Below are 15,955 nucleotides of genomic sequence, written 5' to 3' on the forward strand. Positions count from 1 at the left end.
TCAACCCCTAACCTCCCCCTCCAACCCCTAACCTCCCCACTCCCCCTCCAACCCCAAACCTCCCCCTCCCAACCCCTGACCTCCCCATTCCCCCTCTCAACCCCTAACCTCCCCCTCCCCCTCCAACCCCTAACCTCCCCACTCCCCCTCCAACCCCAAACCTCCCCACTCCCCCTCCCAACCCCTGACCTCCCCACTCCCAACCTCTAATCTCCCCATTCCCCCTCTCAACCCCAAACCTCCCCCTCCAACCCCTAGCCTCCCCCTCCCCCTCCAACCCCTAGCCCCCTCTCCAAAATCGTAATCCCCCTCCCCTCTCTTCATTTTGATCAATTCATTACGTGAATCAGCTTTGCAGGTTCTGTACCGACCCCCCCTTTCCCCCCTCCCAGACCCCACTCCCCCTCTCCCCACAGACAGTCCCCCCCCATTCCTCCCCCTCCCCCCCTGTCCACCCATCTGCCACCAACACTCCCATTCCAGATTAGGTAGAAAAACCATCAGGAACATGAGGCAAAGGTTTGGACATCCAGTTCCGGAAGCTTCCAGAGAAATCTGGGTCCATAAACTCACGATTAAAGATTGCCAAAAGTGTTATTGTAAAATGAAGCAGAAATTATTAATCACAACAAGAACGGGAGGGGGGGAACGGGAGGGGGGGGAACGGGAGGGGGGGGAACGGGAGGGGGGGGAACGGGAGGGGGGAAACGGGAGGGGGGGGACGGGAGGGGGGGGACGGGAGGGGGGAACGGGAGGGGGGGGGACGGGATGGGGGGACGGGAGGGGGGGACGGGAGGGGGGGACGGGAGGGGGGGGCACGGGAGGGGGGGGGACGGGAGGGGGGACGGGTTGATAGCTTTCACTGGCTGTCGCGTTCTGTGGTCTGGATATATGATGCACTGGAATCCAATGTGATATGGATGCCGATTGATCCGTGCCGATGGTCCTGGGTAAACTCTAAACCAGCTGGGAGATCGTCCATTAAACCACCAAACTCTCACGGCTCACCGCGTCGTTCTGGAATCAAACAAACCGCCCGACCGTTAAACACACCCAACTGTACTTTCGCCATCAGTAAAAACCAACCATCGCTGCTCTCACACACTCCAGAGAAACCTCCTCCAATCACAGGCCGTACCCATGCCCCACCCCAGGCGCAAGGCTGCAACCCCACCCCCCCCCCCCCGGGGGCCCCCCGCCTCTCCCCACACCCCTCCGATCTCCCCCCCCCCCCCACCCCCCTGCCCCGGACCCCCCACACCGCCTCCCCCCCCCCCCCCCGCCCTGGACCCCCCACACCGCCTCCCCCCTCCCGGCCCCTCCAGGGCCCCCTGCCTCCCCCCTCCCCCCGCCGCCCCTGCCCCTCCCCCCCTCCCCCCCAGGGCCCCCTGCCTCTCCCCACCCCCCTCCCTCCCTCCCCGTGCCCCCACCGCCGCTCCCCAACCGCTCCTCTCCCCCCCCCCCTCCCCGGAGCCCCCCAACGCCTCCCCCCCCAGGGCCCCTAGCCTCTCCCCACCCCCCTCCCCCCTGTGCCCCCGCTCCTCCCCCCCCCCCGGGCCGCTCCTGCTCCTGCCCCCCTACCCAGGCCCCCTGCCCCTCCTCCCCCACCGTTCCCGGGGCCCTCAGGCCACTCCCCCCTCCCTCCCTCCCCCGCCATTCCCGGGGCCCCCAGGCTACTCCCGCCCCTCCCTCCCCCACCGTTCCCGGGGCCCTCAGGCCACTCCCCACCCCCCTCCCCCCTGTGCCCCCGCTCCTCCCCCTCCCCCGGGCCGCTCCTGCTCCTGCCCCCCTACCCAGGCCACTCCCGCCCCTCCCTCTCCCGCCATTCCCGGGGCCCCAGGCCACTCCCGCCCCTGCCCCTCCCCCACCGTTCCCGGGGCCCCCAGGCCACTCCCGCCCCTCCCTCCCCCACCGTTCCCGGGGCCCGGTGTTTTACCCAGTTGTGCCTGTGCCAGTTAGCTGCTCTCAGCAGCGGGAATCCCAGTGATTGAACATTGTTTACTCAATCCCAATCCCAATCCGTACAGTAATCCCGACTCTCTGCAAACTCCCGGGAATTGTCATTTCCTCACCTTCCTCAGCCGCTTTTCCGTTTTCCCTTTGGAGGACACAGACTCAGTCTCGATGTACGGAGGAGGTAGGGGACTGTCCTCCTCTCTCCGGTTCCTGGAATGTGATGTTGAGTTGTCCGCCTCGCGGTTCACACCAGCCTTCCTCCGCAGAACCTCGTCCAGGAAGGAATCATCATAGCCGCCTCGCGGATAGTTTCTCCCTCTCTCCAACTCTGTCAAATCATCGCGACTGCGGCTCCGCTTCCGGTACTCTCCGTGACGCTCCGGGGAGTAATCTCTCCGTCTCCGATCCTGAGCGTAACCGCGGCTGGAGGCCTCGCTGTCCGACTCACGTCTTCCACGGTTCTGTTCGTAACCCTGGTGACCCCGGTCATAGTGTCGATCACTGCGGCCAATGTCATCCAGGCTTTCCATCGATCGAGCTCGCTGGTGATTCCCTGCGGAATAGCGATCGTTCTCGTCCCAGCGGTAATCCCGTCTCGGAATGTGACGAGAAACACTGCTAACAACACTCTCCTCATCCTCATCACGGATGGCGGGCATCACCTGCTTGCGAACTCGCCCCATGTTGTTGTGCAGATTGCTTCTTCCGTTGTGATCTTCGTGTAACGAGGAAATCTCACTCATCGCGGAGGCTGCACGGGAACACAATGAGAAACAGGCCAGGGATGAACACAGAGCGAGGAAACAGACCTCAACTTCCAGACCCGAGTAGACACGGGGGCGGGGGTAGGGGCGGGGGTAGGGGCGGGGGCGGGGGGTGAAGAGAGAGCGACAGAGGGGGAGAGGGACCGCAACATCCATCACCAAAACCCAGCCTGACACATCGCACTCACCACGCTCACAGGCACACAATCACACGCCCGCCTGCACGCCAATGAGCGCGTGTGCGCACACACACACCGATGTGCACACGCACCGACACGAGCACGCACACACACATCGACAGGCGCGCGCGCCCCAATATATGAGTGCAGGGGCACCGACGGGAGCATGCGCACGCGCGCACAAACACCAATGCGCGTGTGCACGCACGCACCAACACACATGCGCGAGGGCACCGACACACGCACGAGGGCGCGCGCACACACCAACGTGCACGTGCACACACACACACACACACGTGCACACAGACAGGCGCGTGCACCCCCGACACCGACGCGCACGCACACACACACCGACGCGCGCGCACACACACACCGACACGCGCGCGCGCACACACCGACACATGCGCGCGCACACACACCGACACACACACACTGACAAGCGCGCGCGCGCACACACACCGACGCGCGCGCGCGCACACACACTGACGCGCGCGCGCGCCCGCACACACCGCGACGCGTGCACACACCGCGACGCGCGCGCGCGCACACACCGCACCGCGCGCGCACACACCGCGACGCGCGCGCACACACCGACGCGCGCGCACGCACACACACACTGACGCGTGCGCGCGCCCGCACACACCGCGACGCGCGCGCGCACACACTGCGACGCGCACACACCGTGACGCGCGCGCACACACCGCGACGCGCGCACACGCGCGCACACACACTGACGCGCGCGCGCGCCCGCACACACCGCGACGCGCGCGCGCACACACTGCGACGCGCACACACCGACGCGCGCGCGCACACACCAACGCGCGCGCGCACACACCAACGCGCGCGCACACACACACCGACGCGCGCACGCGCGCACACACCGACGCGCGCGCACACCGCGACACGCGCGCGCGCACACACACACCGCGACGCGCGCGCGCGCACACACACCGCGACGCGCGCACACCGCGACGCGCGCACACACCGCGACGCGCGCGCACACACCGCGACGCGCGCGCACGCGCGCACGCACACACCGCGACGCGCGCGCACACACACCGACGCGCGCGCGCGCACACACCGGCGCGCGCGCGCGCACACACCGGCGCGCGCGCGCACACACACCGCGACGCGCGCGCGCACACACACACACCGCGACGCGCGCGCGCACACACACCGCGACGCGCACACACCGCGGCGCGCGCACACACCGCGACGCGCGCGCACGCGCGCACACACCGCGACGCGCACGCGCGCACACACCGCGACGCGCGCGCGCGCACACACCGACGCGCGCGCGCGCACACACCGACGCGCACGCACACACCGACGCGCGCGCGCACACCGACGCGCGCGCGCACACACACCGACGCGCGCGCGCACACACCGACGCGCGCGCACACACCGACGCGCGCGCGCGCACACACACCGACGCGCGCGCGCACACACACACCGACGCGCGCGCGCACACACACACCGACGCGCGCGCGCACACACCGACGCGCGCGCGCGCACACACACCGACGCGCGCGCGCGCACACACCGACGCGCGCGCGCGCACACACCGACGCGCGCGCGCACACACCGACGCGCGCGCGCACACACCGACGCGCGCGCGCACACACCGACGCGCGCGCACTCACACCGACGCGCGCGCACACACACCGACACGCGTGCGCGCACACACACCGACACGCGCGCGCGCACACACAGACACGCGCGCGCGCACACACACCGACACACGCGCTCGCACACACACCGACACGCGCGCGCGCACACACACCGACACGCGCGCGCGCACACACACCGACACGCGCGCGCGCACACACACCGACACGCGCGCACACACACCGACACGCGCGCACACACACCGACACGCGCGCGCGCACACACACCGACACGCGCGCTCGCACACACACCGACACACGCGCGCGCACACACACAGGTGTATAAAATTATGAAGGGCATAGATAGAGTGAACAGTGGGAAGCTTTTTCCCAGGTCGGAGGTGACGAACACAAGGGGTCACGGGTTCAAGGTTAGGGGGGCAAGGTTCAACACAGATGTCAGGGGGACGTATTTTACACAGAGGGTGGTGGGGGCCTGGAATGTGCTCCCAAGCAAGGTGATTGAGGCGGACACGCTGGGATCGTTTAAGACTCAACCAGATAACCACATGAACAGACTGGGAATAGAGGGATACAAAAGAATGGTCTAGTGGGCACATGAGCAGCGCAGGCTTGGAGGGCCGAAGGGCCTGTTCCTGTGCAGTATTGTTCTTTGTTCTAGAGACCCCCAAAGAACCAGTGGGAAATAGAAGAGCAAATACGTAGACACTTCACTGAGGTATGTACGAGTAAGAGTCAAGTACTCGAGGATTTTAACTTTCCCAACAGAAACTGGGAGAGTCAGAGTGTGAAGGGTTTAGAGAGGGCAGGTTTTTGAAATGTATTTTTGTGTGAAAGGGGATGGAGCCATGCTGTTCCAGTGCTGGGAAATGAAGCCAGACGGGTATTCAGCGTGGCAGTGCGCACGCAGAGCTGTGTGTGTCAGTGAGTTCGGCGTATGGGGTGGACATCTGTGAGGATTTGCAACAAGAATGGACTCACTGTTCTCGTATCTCGTACTGGGGTCACCAGGAGATTTGGGGTCAAAATGCGCCAACTGTTTCTCCACATAATACAGAACGCGCATGTCATCATTCTGTTGGTTGGCCTGAATTCGGTATCCAGTTCGCACTGCGGGAGAGAGAGAGGCAGAATTCACAGCGATTCCTTTACACACAATATCTAATCCACCGGAGAGACCTCTCCACTTCTATAGCACCTCGCACATCGACAGAACCCTGGCAAATCATCACATCTTCCTAATTACAACGTGACAACAGTAATCCATTGTGCAGACGAAAAGCAGCAATTTATACACAGACAGATCCCAAGAGCCAGATCCCGCCCACAGCCAGATCCAAGGTACAAGTTACCGCATGGTAGGTTGTTGCATAAGGTGAAATCTCACGGGATCCAGGGTGAGGTATCTAAATGGACACAAAATTGGCTTCTTGACAGAAGCCAGAGGGTGGTTGTAGAGGGTTGTTTTTCAAACTGGAGGCCTGTGACCAGCGGTGTGCCTCAGGGATCAGTGCTGGGTCCACTGTTATTTGTCATTTATATGAATGATTTGGATGAGAATATAGGAGGCATGGTTAGTAAGTTTGCAGATGACACCAAGATTGGTGGCATGGTGGACAGTGAAGAAAGTAATCTCCAATTGCAAAGGGATCTTGATCAATGGGGCCAGTGGGCTGACGAATGGCAGATGGAGTTTAATTTAGATAAATGCGAGGTGATGCATTTTGGTAGATTGAACCAGGGCAGGACTTACTCAGTTAATGGTAGGGCGTTGGGGAGAGTTACAGAACAAAGAGATCGAGGGGTTCATGTTCATAGCTCCTTAAAAGTGGAGTCACAGGTTGACAGAGTGGTGAAGAAGGCATTCAGCATGCTTGGTTTCATTGGTCAGAACATTGAATACAGGAGTTGGGATGTCTTGTTGAAGTTGTACAAGACATTGGGAAGGCCACACTTGGAATACTGTGTACAGTTCTGGTCACCCTATTATAGAAAGGATATTATTAAACTAGAAAGAGTGCAGAAAAGATCTACTCGGATGCTACCGGGACTTGATGGTTTGAGCTATAAGGAGAGGCTGGATAGACTGGGACTTTTTTCTCTGGAGCGTAGGAGGCTGAGGGGTGATCTTATAGAGATCTATAAAGTAATGAGGGGCACAGATCAGCTAGATGGTCAATATCTTTTCCCAAAGGTAGGGGAGTCTAAAACTATAGGGCATGGGTTTAAGGTGAGAGGGGAGAGATACAAGTGTCCAGAGGGGCAATTTTTTCACACAGAGGGTGGTGAGTGTCTGGAACAAGCTGCCAGAGGTAGTAGTAGAGGCGGGTACAATTTCATCTTTTAAAAAGCATTTAGATAGTTACATGGGTAAGATGGGTACAGAGGGATATGGGCCAAATGCCGGCATTTGGGATTAGTTTAGGGGTTTTAAAAAAAAGGTGGCATCGACAAGTTGGGCCGAAGGGCCTGTTTCCATGCTGTAAACCTCTATGACTCTATACCACAGCCACGCCCTGCCCACAGCCAGGCCCCGCCCACAGCCAGGCCCCGTCCAGTTGTTGTGTTCTCAGGACAAAGTTTAGGGGCAGATGATGCGTCAGGAAACTTGGCAAATGTCCAAACTGTCTCAGAATCTCACTCACACCCACCAGAGGGAGCATCTTTCCACATTCTCACTTCACCACAGCACCGGCAACAGTGCGGCACTCCCTCAGCACTGACCCTCTGACAGTGCGGCACTCCCTCAGCACTGACCCTCTGACAGTGCGGCACTCCCTCAGCACTGACCCTCTGACAGTGCGGCACTCCCTCAGTACTGACCCTCTGACAGTGCGGCACTCCCTCAGCACTGACCCTCTGACAGTGCGGCACTCCCTCAGTACTGACCCTCTGACATTGCGGCACTCCCTCAGCACTGACCCTCTGACAGTGCGGCACTCCCTCAGTACTGACCCTCTGACAGTGCGGCACTCCCTCAGCACTGACCCTCTGACAATGCGGCACTCCCTCAGCACTGACCCTCTGACAGTGCGGCACTCCCTCAGCACTGACCCTCTGACAGTGCGGCACTCCCTCAGTACTGACCCTCTGACAGTGCGGCACTCCCTCAGCACTGACCCTCTGACAGTGCGGCACTCCCTCAGCACTGACACAATGACAGTGCGGCACTCCCTCAGCACTGACACAATGACAGTGCGGCACTCCCTCAGCACTGACCCTCTGACAGTGCGACACTCCCTCAGCACTGACACAATGACAGTGCGGCACTCCCTCAGCACTGACCCTCTGACAGTGTGGCACTCCCTCAGCACTGACCCTCTGACAGTGCGGCACTCCCTCAGCACTGACACAATGACAGTGCGGCACTCCCTCAGCACTGACACAATGACAGTGCGGCACTCCCTCAGCACTGACCCTCTGACAGTGCGGCACTCCCTCAGCACTGACCCTCGGACAGTGCGGCACTCCCTCAGCACTGACCCTCGGACAGTGCGGCACTCCCTCAGCACTGACCCTCGGACAGTATAGCACTCCCTCAATACTGACCCTCGGACAGTGCGGCACTCCCTCAATACTGACCCTCTGACAGTGCGGCCTTCCCTCAGCACTGTCCCTCTGACGCTGTGGCACTCCCTCAGTACTGACCCTCTGACAGTGCGGCACTCCCTCAGTACTGACCTCCGACAGTGCGGCACTCCCTCAGTACTGACTCTCCGACAGTGCAGCACTCCCTCAGTCCTGACCCTGTGACACTGCGGCACTCCCTCAGTCCTGTCCCTCTGACAGTGCAGCACTCCCTCAGTACTGACCCTCTGACAGTGCGGCACTCCCTCAGTACTGACCCTCTGACAGTGCGGCACTCCCTCAGTACTGACCTCCGACAGTGCGGCACTCCCTCAGTACTGACTCGCCGACAGTGCAGCACTCCCTCAGTCCTGACCCTGTGACACTGCGGCACTCCCTCAGTCCTGTCCCTCTGACAGTGCGGCACTCCCTCAGTACTGACCCTCTGACAGTGCGGCACTCCCTCAGTACTGACTCTCCGACAGTGCAGCACTCCCTCAGTCCTGACCCTGTGACACTGCGGCACTCCCTCAGTACTATCCCTCTGACACTGCGGCACTCCCTCAGTACTATCCCTCTGACAGTGCGGCACTCCCTCAGTACTGACCCTCTGATAGTGCAGCACTGGACCTCGTTCTGGGGAATGAGCCCGGTCAGGTCTTCAAAGTTTCGGTTGGAGAACATGTGGCAAATAGTGACCACAATTCTGTTAGCTTTAGGATAGTGATGGAAAAGGATGAGTGGTGTCCCAAGGGTAAGGTGTTGGATTGGGGGAAGGTTAACTTTAGTGGAATTAGGCAGAAATTGGCAGCTCTTGATTGGGAGAGGCTGTTTGAGGGTAAATCCACATCTGGCATGTGGGAGTCTTTTAAGGAACAGTTGTTAGGGCTACAGGACAGGCATGTGCCTGTAAAAAAGGATAGGAAGGGTAGGATTCGAGAACCGTGGATAACCAGGGAAATTGAGGGACTGGTCAAAAAGAAAAGAGAGGCGTATGTTAGGTCCAGGCAGCTAAAAACGGAGGGAGCTCTGGAGGAGTACAAAGAAAGTAGGAAAGAACTCAAACGGGGAATTAGAAGAGCAAAAAGGGGTCACGAAATGTTCTTGGCAGACAGGATTAAGGAGAATCCCAAGGCATTTTATTCATACGTTAGGAACAAAAGGGTTGTCAGGGAAAAAAATCGGACCTCTCAGGGACAAAAATGGGGAATTTGGCTAGGAGCCCAAAGAAGTAGGGGAGATCCTAAATGAATACTTTGCGTCGGTATTCACAAAGGAGAGGGATGTGTTGACTGGGAGTGTCTCGGAGGGGAGTGTTGAACCGTTGGAGAAAATCTCCATTACAAAGGAGGAAGTGTTAGGTTTGTTAGAGAATTTAAAGACTGACAAATCCCCAGGGCCTGATGGAATCTATCCAAGGCTGCTCAGGGAGACGAGAGATGAAATCGCTGGGCCTCTGATGCAAATCTTTGTCTCGTCACTGGACGCAGGTGAGGTCCCAGAGGATTGGAGGATAGCTAATGTGGTCCCGTTATTTAAGAAGGGTAGGAAGGATAACCCGGGTAATTATAGGCCGGTGAGCTTGACGTCCGTGGTGGGGAAGTTGTTGGAGAAGATTCTTAGAGATAGGATGTATGCGCATTTAGAAAGGAATAAACTCATTAACGATAGTCAGCATGGTTTTGTGAGAGGGAGGTCATGCCTCACTAACCTGGTGGGAGTTTTTTGAAGAAGTGACCAGAATGGTTGACGAGGGAAGGGCCGTGGATGTCGTCTATATGGACTTTAGTAAAGCGTTTGACAATGTCCCTCATGGTAGGCTGGTGAAAAAGGTTGGATCTCATGGGATAAAGGGGGGGGTGGCTAGATGGGTGGAGAACTGGCTTGGTCACAGAAGACAGAGGGTGGTAGTGGAAGGGTCTTTTTCCGGCTGGAGGCCTGTGACTAGTGGTGTTCCGCAGGGCTCTGTATTGGGACCTCTGCTGTTTGTGATTTATATAAATGATCTGGAAGAAGGTGTAACTGGGGTGATCAGTAAGTTTGCGGACGACACAAAATTGGCAGGACTTGCAGATAGTGAGGAGCATTGTCAGAGGCTACAGAAGGATATAGATAGGCTGGAAATTTGGGCAAAGAAATGGCAGATGGAGTTCAATCCTGATAAATGCGAAGTGATGCATTTTGGTAGAAATAATGTAGGGAGGAGCTATACGATAAATGGCAGAACCATAAAGGGTGTAGATACGCAGAGGGACCTGGGTGTGCAAGTCCACAGATCCTTGAAAGTGACGTCACAGGTGGAGAAGGTGGTGAAGAAGGCATATGGCATGCTTGCCTTTATAGGACGGGGCATTGAGTATAAAAGTTGGGGTCTGATGTTGCAGATGTCTCGAACGTTGGTTCGGCCGCATCTGGAATACTGCGTCCAGTTCTGGTCGCCACACTACCAGAAGGACGTGGAGGCTTTGGAGAGAGCACAGAGGAGGTTTACCAGGATGTTACCTGGTATGGAGGGGCTTAGTTATGAGGAGAGATTGGGTAAACTGGGGTTGTTCTCCCTGGAAAGACGGAGGATGAGGGGAGACTTAATAGAGGTGTATAAAATTATGAAAGGCATAGATAGGGTGAACGGTGGGAAGCTTTTCCCCAGGTCGGTGGGGACATTCACGAGGGGTCATAGGTTCAAGGTGAAGGGGGGGAGGTTTAACACAGATATCAGACGGACATATTTCACACAGAGGGTGGTGGGGGCCTGGAATGTGTTGCCAGGCAAGGTGGTGGAGGCGGACACACTGGGAACGTTTAAGACTTATCTAGACAGCCATAAGAACGGAGTGGGAATGGAGGGATACAAAAGAATGGTCTAGTTTGGACCAGGGAGCGGCACGGGCTTGGAGGGCCGAAGGGCCTGTTCCTGTGCTGTATTGCTCTTGGTTCTTTGTTCACTCCCTCAGCGCTGACCCTCTGACAGTGCGGCACTCCCTCAGCGCTGACCCTCTGACAGTGCGGCACTCCCTCAGTATTGACCCTCTGACACTGCGGCGTCCCCTCAGTTCTGACCTTGTGACAATGCGGCACTCCCTCAGCACTGACCCTCTGACACTGCGGCGTCCCCTCAGTTCTGACCTTGTGACAATGCGGCACTCCCTCGGCACTGACCCTCTCACATTGCGGGGCTCCCTCAGTATTGACCCTCTGACAGTGCAGCACTCCCTCAGTACTGACCCTCTGACAGTGCAGCACTCCCTCAGTACTGACCCTCTGACAGTGCAGCACTCCCTCAGTACTGACCCTCTGACAGAGCGGCGCTCCCTCAGTATTGACCCTCTGACAGTGCAGCACTCCCTCAGCACTGACCCTCTGACACTGCGGCGTCCCCTCAGTTCTGACCCTCTGACAGTGCAGCACTCCCTCAGTACTGACCCTCTGACAGTGGGGTACACCCTCAGTACTGACCCTCTGACAGTGGGGTACACCCTCAGTACTGACCCTCTGACAGTGCGGCACTCCCTCAGTACTGACCCTCTGACAGTGCAGCACTCCCTCAGTACTGACCCTCTGACAGTGGGGTACACCCTCAGTACTGACCCTCTGACAGTGGGGTACACCCTCAGTACTGACCCTCTGACAGTGCGGCACTCCCTCAGTACTGACCCTCTGACAGTGGGGCACACCCTCAGCACTGACCCTCTGACAGTGCGACACCCCTTCAGTTCTGACCCCCCCCCGACAGCCAGGCACTCCCTCAGAATGAAGACCCAAATGCCAGGGGTCCCAGGCGAGTGAGCCAGAGGGGATGGAGTGAGTTGAGGACGGAGTGTAAGATCCTCCTGCACACAGACACATTGGGCCCGATTTTACCATTTCCATTCTAAGTGCTGAATCTGGGCGTAATGCAGATCCGACTTGGAAATCTGCTTTCAGGCGCCCCCCATACACACTCAGCCTGAAAAAATACATCGCCGGTCCCATTCGCACTGTGGGCAGGGCTTAACGCAGCCGATCAGAGCTCTGAACTGCGCATGCGCAGTTAGAAAAAGAATTTGAAAAAGCGCGCACGTGTCAGATCATAGAACATAGAAAAACTACAGCACAAACAGGCCCTTCGGCCCACAAGTTGTGCCGAACACATCCCTACCTTCTAGACCTACCTATAACCCTCCATCCTATTAAGCTCCATGTACTCATCCAGGAGTCTCTTAAAAGACCCTATTGAGTTCGCCTCCACCACCACTGACGGCAGCCGATTCCACTCGCCCACCACCCTCTGTGTGAAAAACTTCCCCCAAACATCTCCCCTGGCTTGCCTGCAGAAGGCAGAGAGTGGCTGTGGAGGGGTCTTTCTCTGCATGGAGGTCAGTGACCAGTGGAGTGCCCCAGGGATCTGTTCTGGGACCCTTGCTGTTTGTCATTTTCATAAATGACCTGGATGAGGAAGTGGAGGGATGGGTTGGTAAGTTTGCTGACAACACCAAGGTAGGTGGTGTTGTGGATAGTTTGGAGGGATGTCAGAAGTTGCAGCGAGACATAGATAGAATGCAAGACTGGGCGGAGAAGTGGCAGATGGACTTCAACCCGGATAAGTGTGTGGTGATCCATTTTGGCAGATCCAATGGGATGAAGCAGCAGTATAATATGAAGGGTACCATTCTTAGCAGTGTAGAGGATCAGAAGGACCTTGGGGTCCGGGTCCATAGGACTCTTAAATCGGCCTCGCAGGTGGAGGATGCGGTCAAGAAGGCGTACGGCGTACTGGCCTTCATTAATCGAGGGATTGAGTTTAGGAGTCGGGAGATAATGCTGCAGCTTTATAGGACCCTGGTTAGACCCCACTTGGAGTACTGCGCGCAGTTCTGGTCACCTCATTACAGGAAAGATGTTGAAGCCATTGAAAGGGTGCAGAGGAGATTTACAAGGATGTTGCCTGGATTGGGGGGCATGCCTTATGAGGATAGGTTGAGGGAGCTTGGTCTCTTCTCCTTGGAGAGACGAAGGATGAGAGGTGACCTGATAGAGGTTTACAAGATGTTGAGAGGTCTGGATAGGGTAGACTCTCAGAGGCTATTTCCAAGGGCTGAAATGGTTGCTACGAGAGGACACAGGTTTAAGGTACAGGGGGGTAGGTACAGAGGAGATGTCAGGGGTAAGTTTTTCACTCAGAGGGTGGTGGGTGAGTGGAATCGGCTGACGTTGGTGGTGGTGGAGGCAAACTCGTTGGGGTCTTTTAAGAGACTTCTGGATGAGTACATGGGATTTAATGGGATTGAGGGCTACAGATAGGTCTAGAGGTGGGGATGTGATCGGCGCAACTTGTGGGCCGAAGGGCCTGTTTGTGCTGTGGCTTTCTATGTTCTATGTTCTATGTACCTACCCCCCAGCACCTTAAACCTGTGTCCTCTCGTAGCAGCCATTTCCACCCTGGGAAAAAGCCTCTGAGAGTCCACCCGATCTGTACCTCTCAACATCTTATATACCTCTATTGGGTCTCCTCTCATCCTTTGTCTCTCCAAGGAGAAAAGACCGAGCTCCCTCAGCCTATCCTCATAAGGCATGCCACTCAATCCAGGCAACATCCTTGTAAATCTCCTCTGCACCCTTTCAATCTTTTCCACATCCTTCCTGTAATGAGGCAACCAGAACTGAGCACAGTACTCCAAGTGGGGTCTGACGCGGAGAAAGCGGCCCGGGAGCGTAAAGCGTGAGCAATGGTGCACACACACATCACTGTCCCCCTTATCCACCCCCCGCGCTACCCACACACATCACTGTCCCCCTTATCCACCCCCCGCGCTACCCACACACATCACTGTCCCCCTTATCCACCCCCCCACTACCCACACACATCACTGTCCCCCTTATCCACCCCCCGCGCTACCCACACACATCACTGTCCCCCTTAACCACTCCCCCACTCCCCACACACGTCACTGTCCCCCTTATCCACCCACACCCCCGCTGCCCAGACACATCACTGTCCCCCTTATCCATCCCCCGCGCTACCCACACACATCACTGTCCCCCTTAACCACCCCCCCCACTTCCCACACACATCACCGTCCCCCTTATCCACTCCGCACACACATCACTGTCCCCCTTATCCACCCCCCGCGCTACCCACACACGTCACTGCCCCCCTTATCCACCCTCCCGCTACCCACACACATCACTGTCCCCCTCATCCACTCCCCCACACACATCACTGTCCCCCTTAACCACACCCCCCCCACTACCCACACACATCACTGTCCCCCTTATCCATCCCCCCCCCCGATCACAACCTCTGCCCCCTCCACCCCCCCCCCCCCCCACCGAACGCCCACTGAGTGGCAGCGGACCCGCCTGCCCCCCCACCAGAGATCCATCTGACACCCCCACCAGAGATCCATCTGACCCCCCCCCCACCAGTGAGCGATCGGGCCTCCCCCCCCCCCCACAGCCACCTCAAGAGATACATTTTACCTGCCTCCCTCCTCCCCCTCCAGACAACGATCTGGCCTCACTCCCCCTCCCCCCCCACCCCAGCCAGAGAATGATCTGACCCGCCTTCCCCCCCCCCCCACCACCGAACTGAGTCAGGGAGTCGTTGGAATCTCTGAACTCGCCTCTTCAGCAGCTGGAGCGCCCGATTCAGACTTTTATTCAGCAGGTCCATTACGGCGCGGTTCTGGATCGGCGAACGTGGTGGTAAAGGGGGAAATGCTGATAAAGTTGGGCGGGCAGTTCATTCATTCAATCTAAATTCATGCAAATGCATTAAATCGCCATTGTGCCCGTTTTTGGGTGTGAATCGGATCGCGGCCATTCCCGGGTCTCGGTAAAGTGGCAATCTGCGCAGATGCGGGCGCGGGTCGCGTTAATGGCCTTACGCCCAACTTTACCACATTTTCACACCCAAGAACGGGCGCGACGCAATGGTAAAATCTGCCCACGTTGTTACACAGTCCTGACCGCGAATTCTCTCTCTCAAGTTCCCTTTTACACTAATTCCCACCTCGAGTTCCTCATTTTTCACTTGAACTGACAGAGTTAAAACTTGTCGCTCGGAAACCTGGCGACTATTTCCATGGTAACCGTGGTTGGTAACTCAGGGAAGTTGAGAAACCAGTTTTCAGGGGGAGGAATGTTTGTGAGAATAAAGAGTTTGAGGAAACTCCGAGAGCGAGTGGCAGCAAGGCCAATCATCGCAGACAGGGTTCGACTAGAGAGGGGCGGAATAAAACTCCACAATGTGGCCAAGATCTGGGAAACACTGACAGAGTCACTGCTCAAACCTGACCCGCGTAACACATCCCAGGGTCACGGCCCCGGGCCGGCGAAGTCCGGGTCACAGTTCAGTGCCAGCGGGGTCAGGGTCACAGTTCAGTGCCAGCGGGGTCAGGGTCACAGTTCAGTGCCAGCGGGGTCAGGGTCACAGTTCAGTGCCAGCGGGGTCAGGGTCACAGGTCGTCACCAGGGGAGTTACATGTGCTCTCAATGGTTATATCGCAGTCACATTCACTTACCAGAGCTCGCTGTGTCTTGGTCTTGTAGAAGCGGAACCCGACTGTGGTTTCCAACTGGACAAGGAAGGAAATGGAGAATGATGAACAGCTCGGAAAGGCGCGGGTTTCCCCGTGACTTGCTGCTGTTTCTGTAACCCAAGCTCCCCAGGAACAGCACTCCAGCCCCAGCTCCTGGCCAGCGAGGAAGCTTTAACCTATTCACGCCATTTCCCCACTGTTCCCCACCTCTTTCACCCCCAGGGTAAGATACTCTCAGAGTCAGTGCAGACTCGATGGGCTGAATGGCCCAGCTTTCGTAAACCCCCTGCCAAACTCCCCACACACACTCCACACTAAATGAACCAGATTTCACCCAGTGA

General features: G+C 57.8%; 1 protein-coding gene across 1 annotated transcript; it reads right to left on the bottom strand.

Moving 5' to 3' along the window:
• Positions 1 to 814: 814 nt before the first annotated feature.
• Positions 815 to 15,658, bottom strand: LOC144488375 (uncharacterized). The gene is made up of 4 exons (XM_078206443.1): positions 15,597 to 15,658; positions 5,509 to 5,637; positions 2,073 to 2,707; positions 815 to 1,017 (listed from the first exon to the last, which is right to left on the bottom strand). The coding sequence occupies exons 2-4, from the start codon at positions 5,591 to 5,593 to the stop codon at positions 982 to 984; spliced, it is 756 nt and encodes a 251-aa protein (XP_078062569.1). The 5' UTR covers positions 5,594 to 5,637; positions 15,597 to 15,658; the 3' UTR covers positions 815 to 981.
• Positions 15,659 to 15,955: the final 297 nt, after the last annotated feature.

Source organism: Mustelus asterias, unplaced genomic scaffold, assembly GCF_964213995.1.
Source record: "Mustelus asterias unplaced genomic scaffold, sMusAst1.hap1.1 HAP1_SCAFFOLD_1499, whole genome shotgun sequence".
In the NCBI taxonomy this organism is placed as follows: domain Eukaryota; kingdom Metazoa; phylum Chordata; class Chondrichthyes; order Carcharhiniformes; family Triakidae; genus Mustelus; species Mustelus asterias.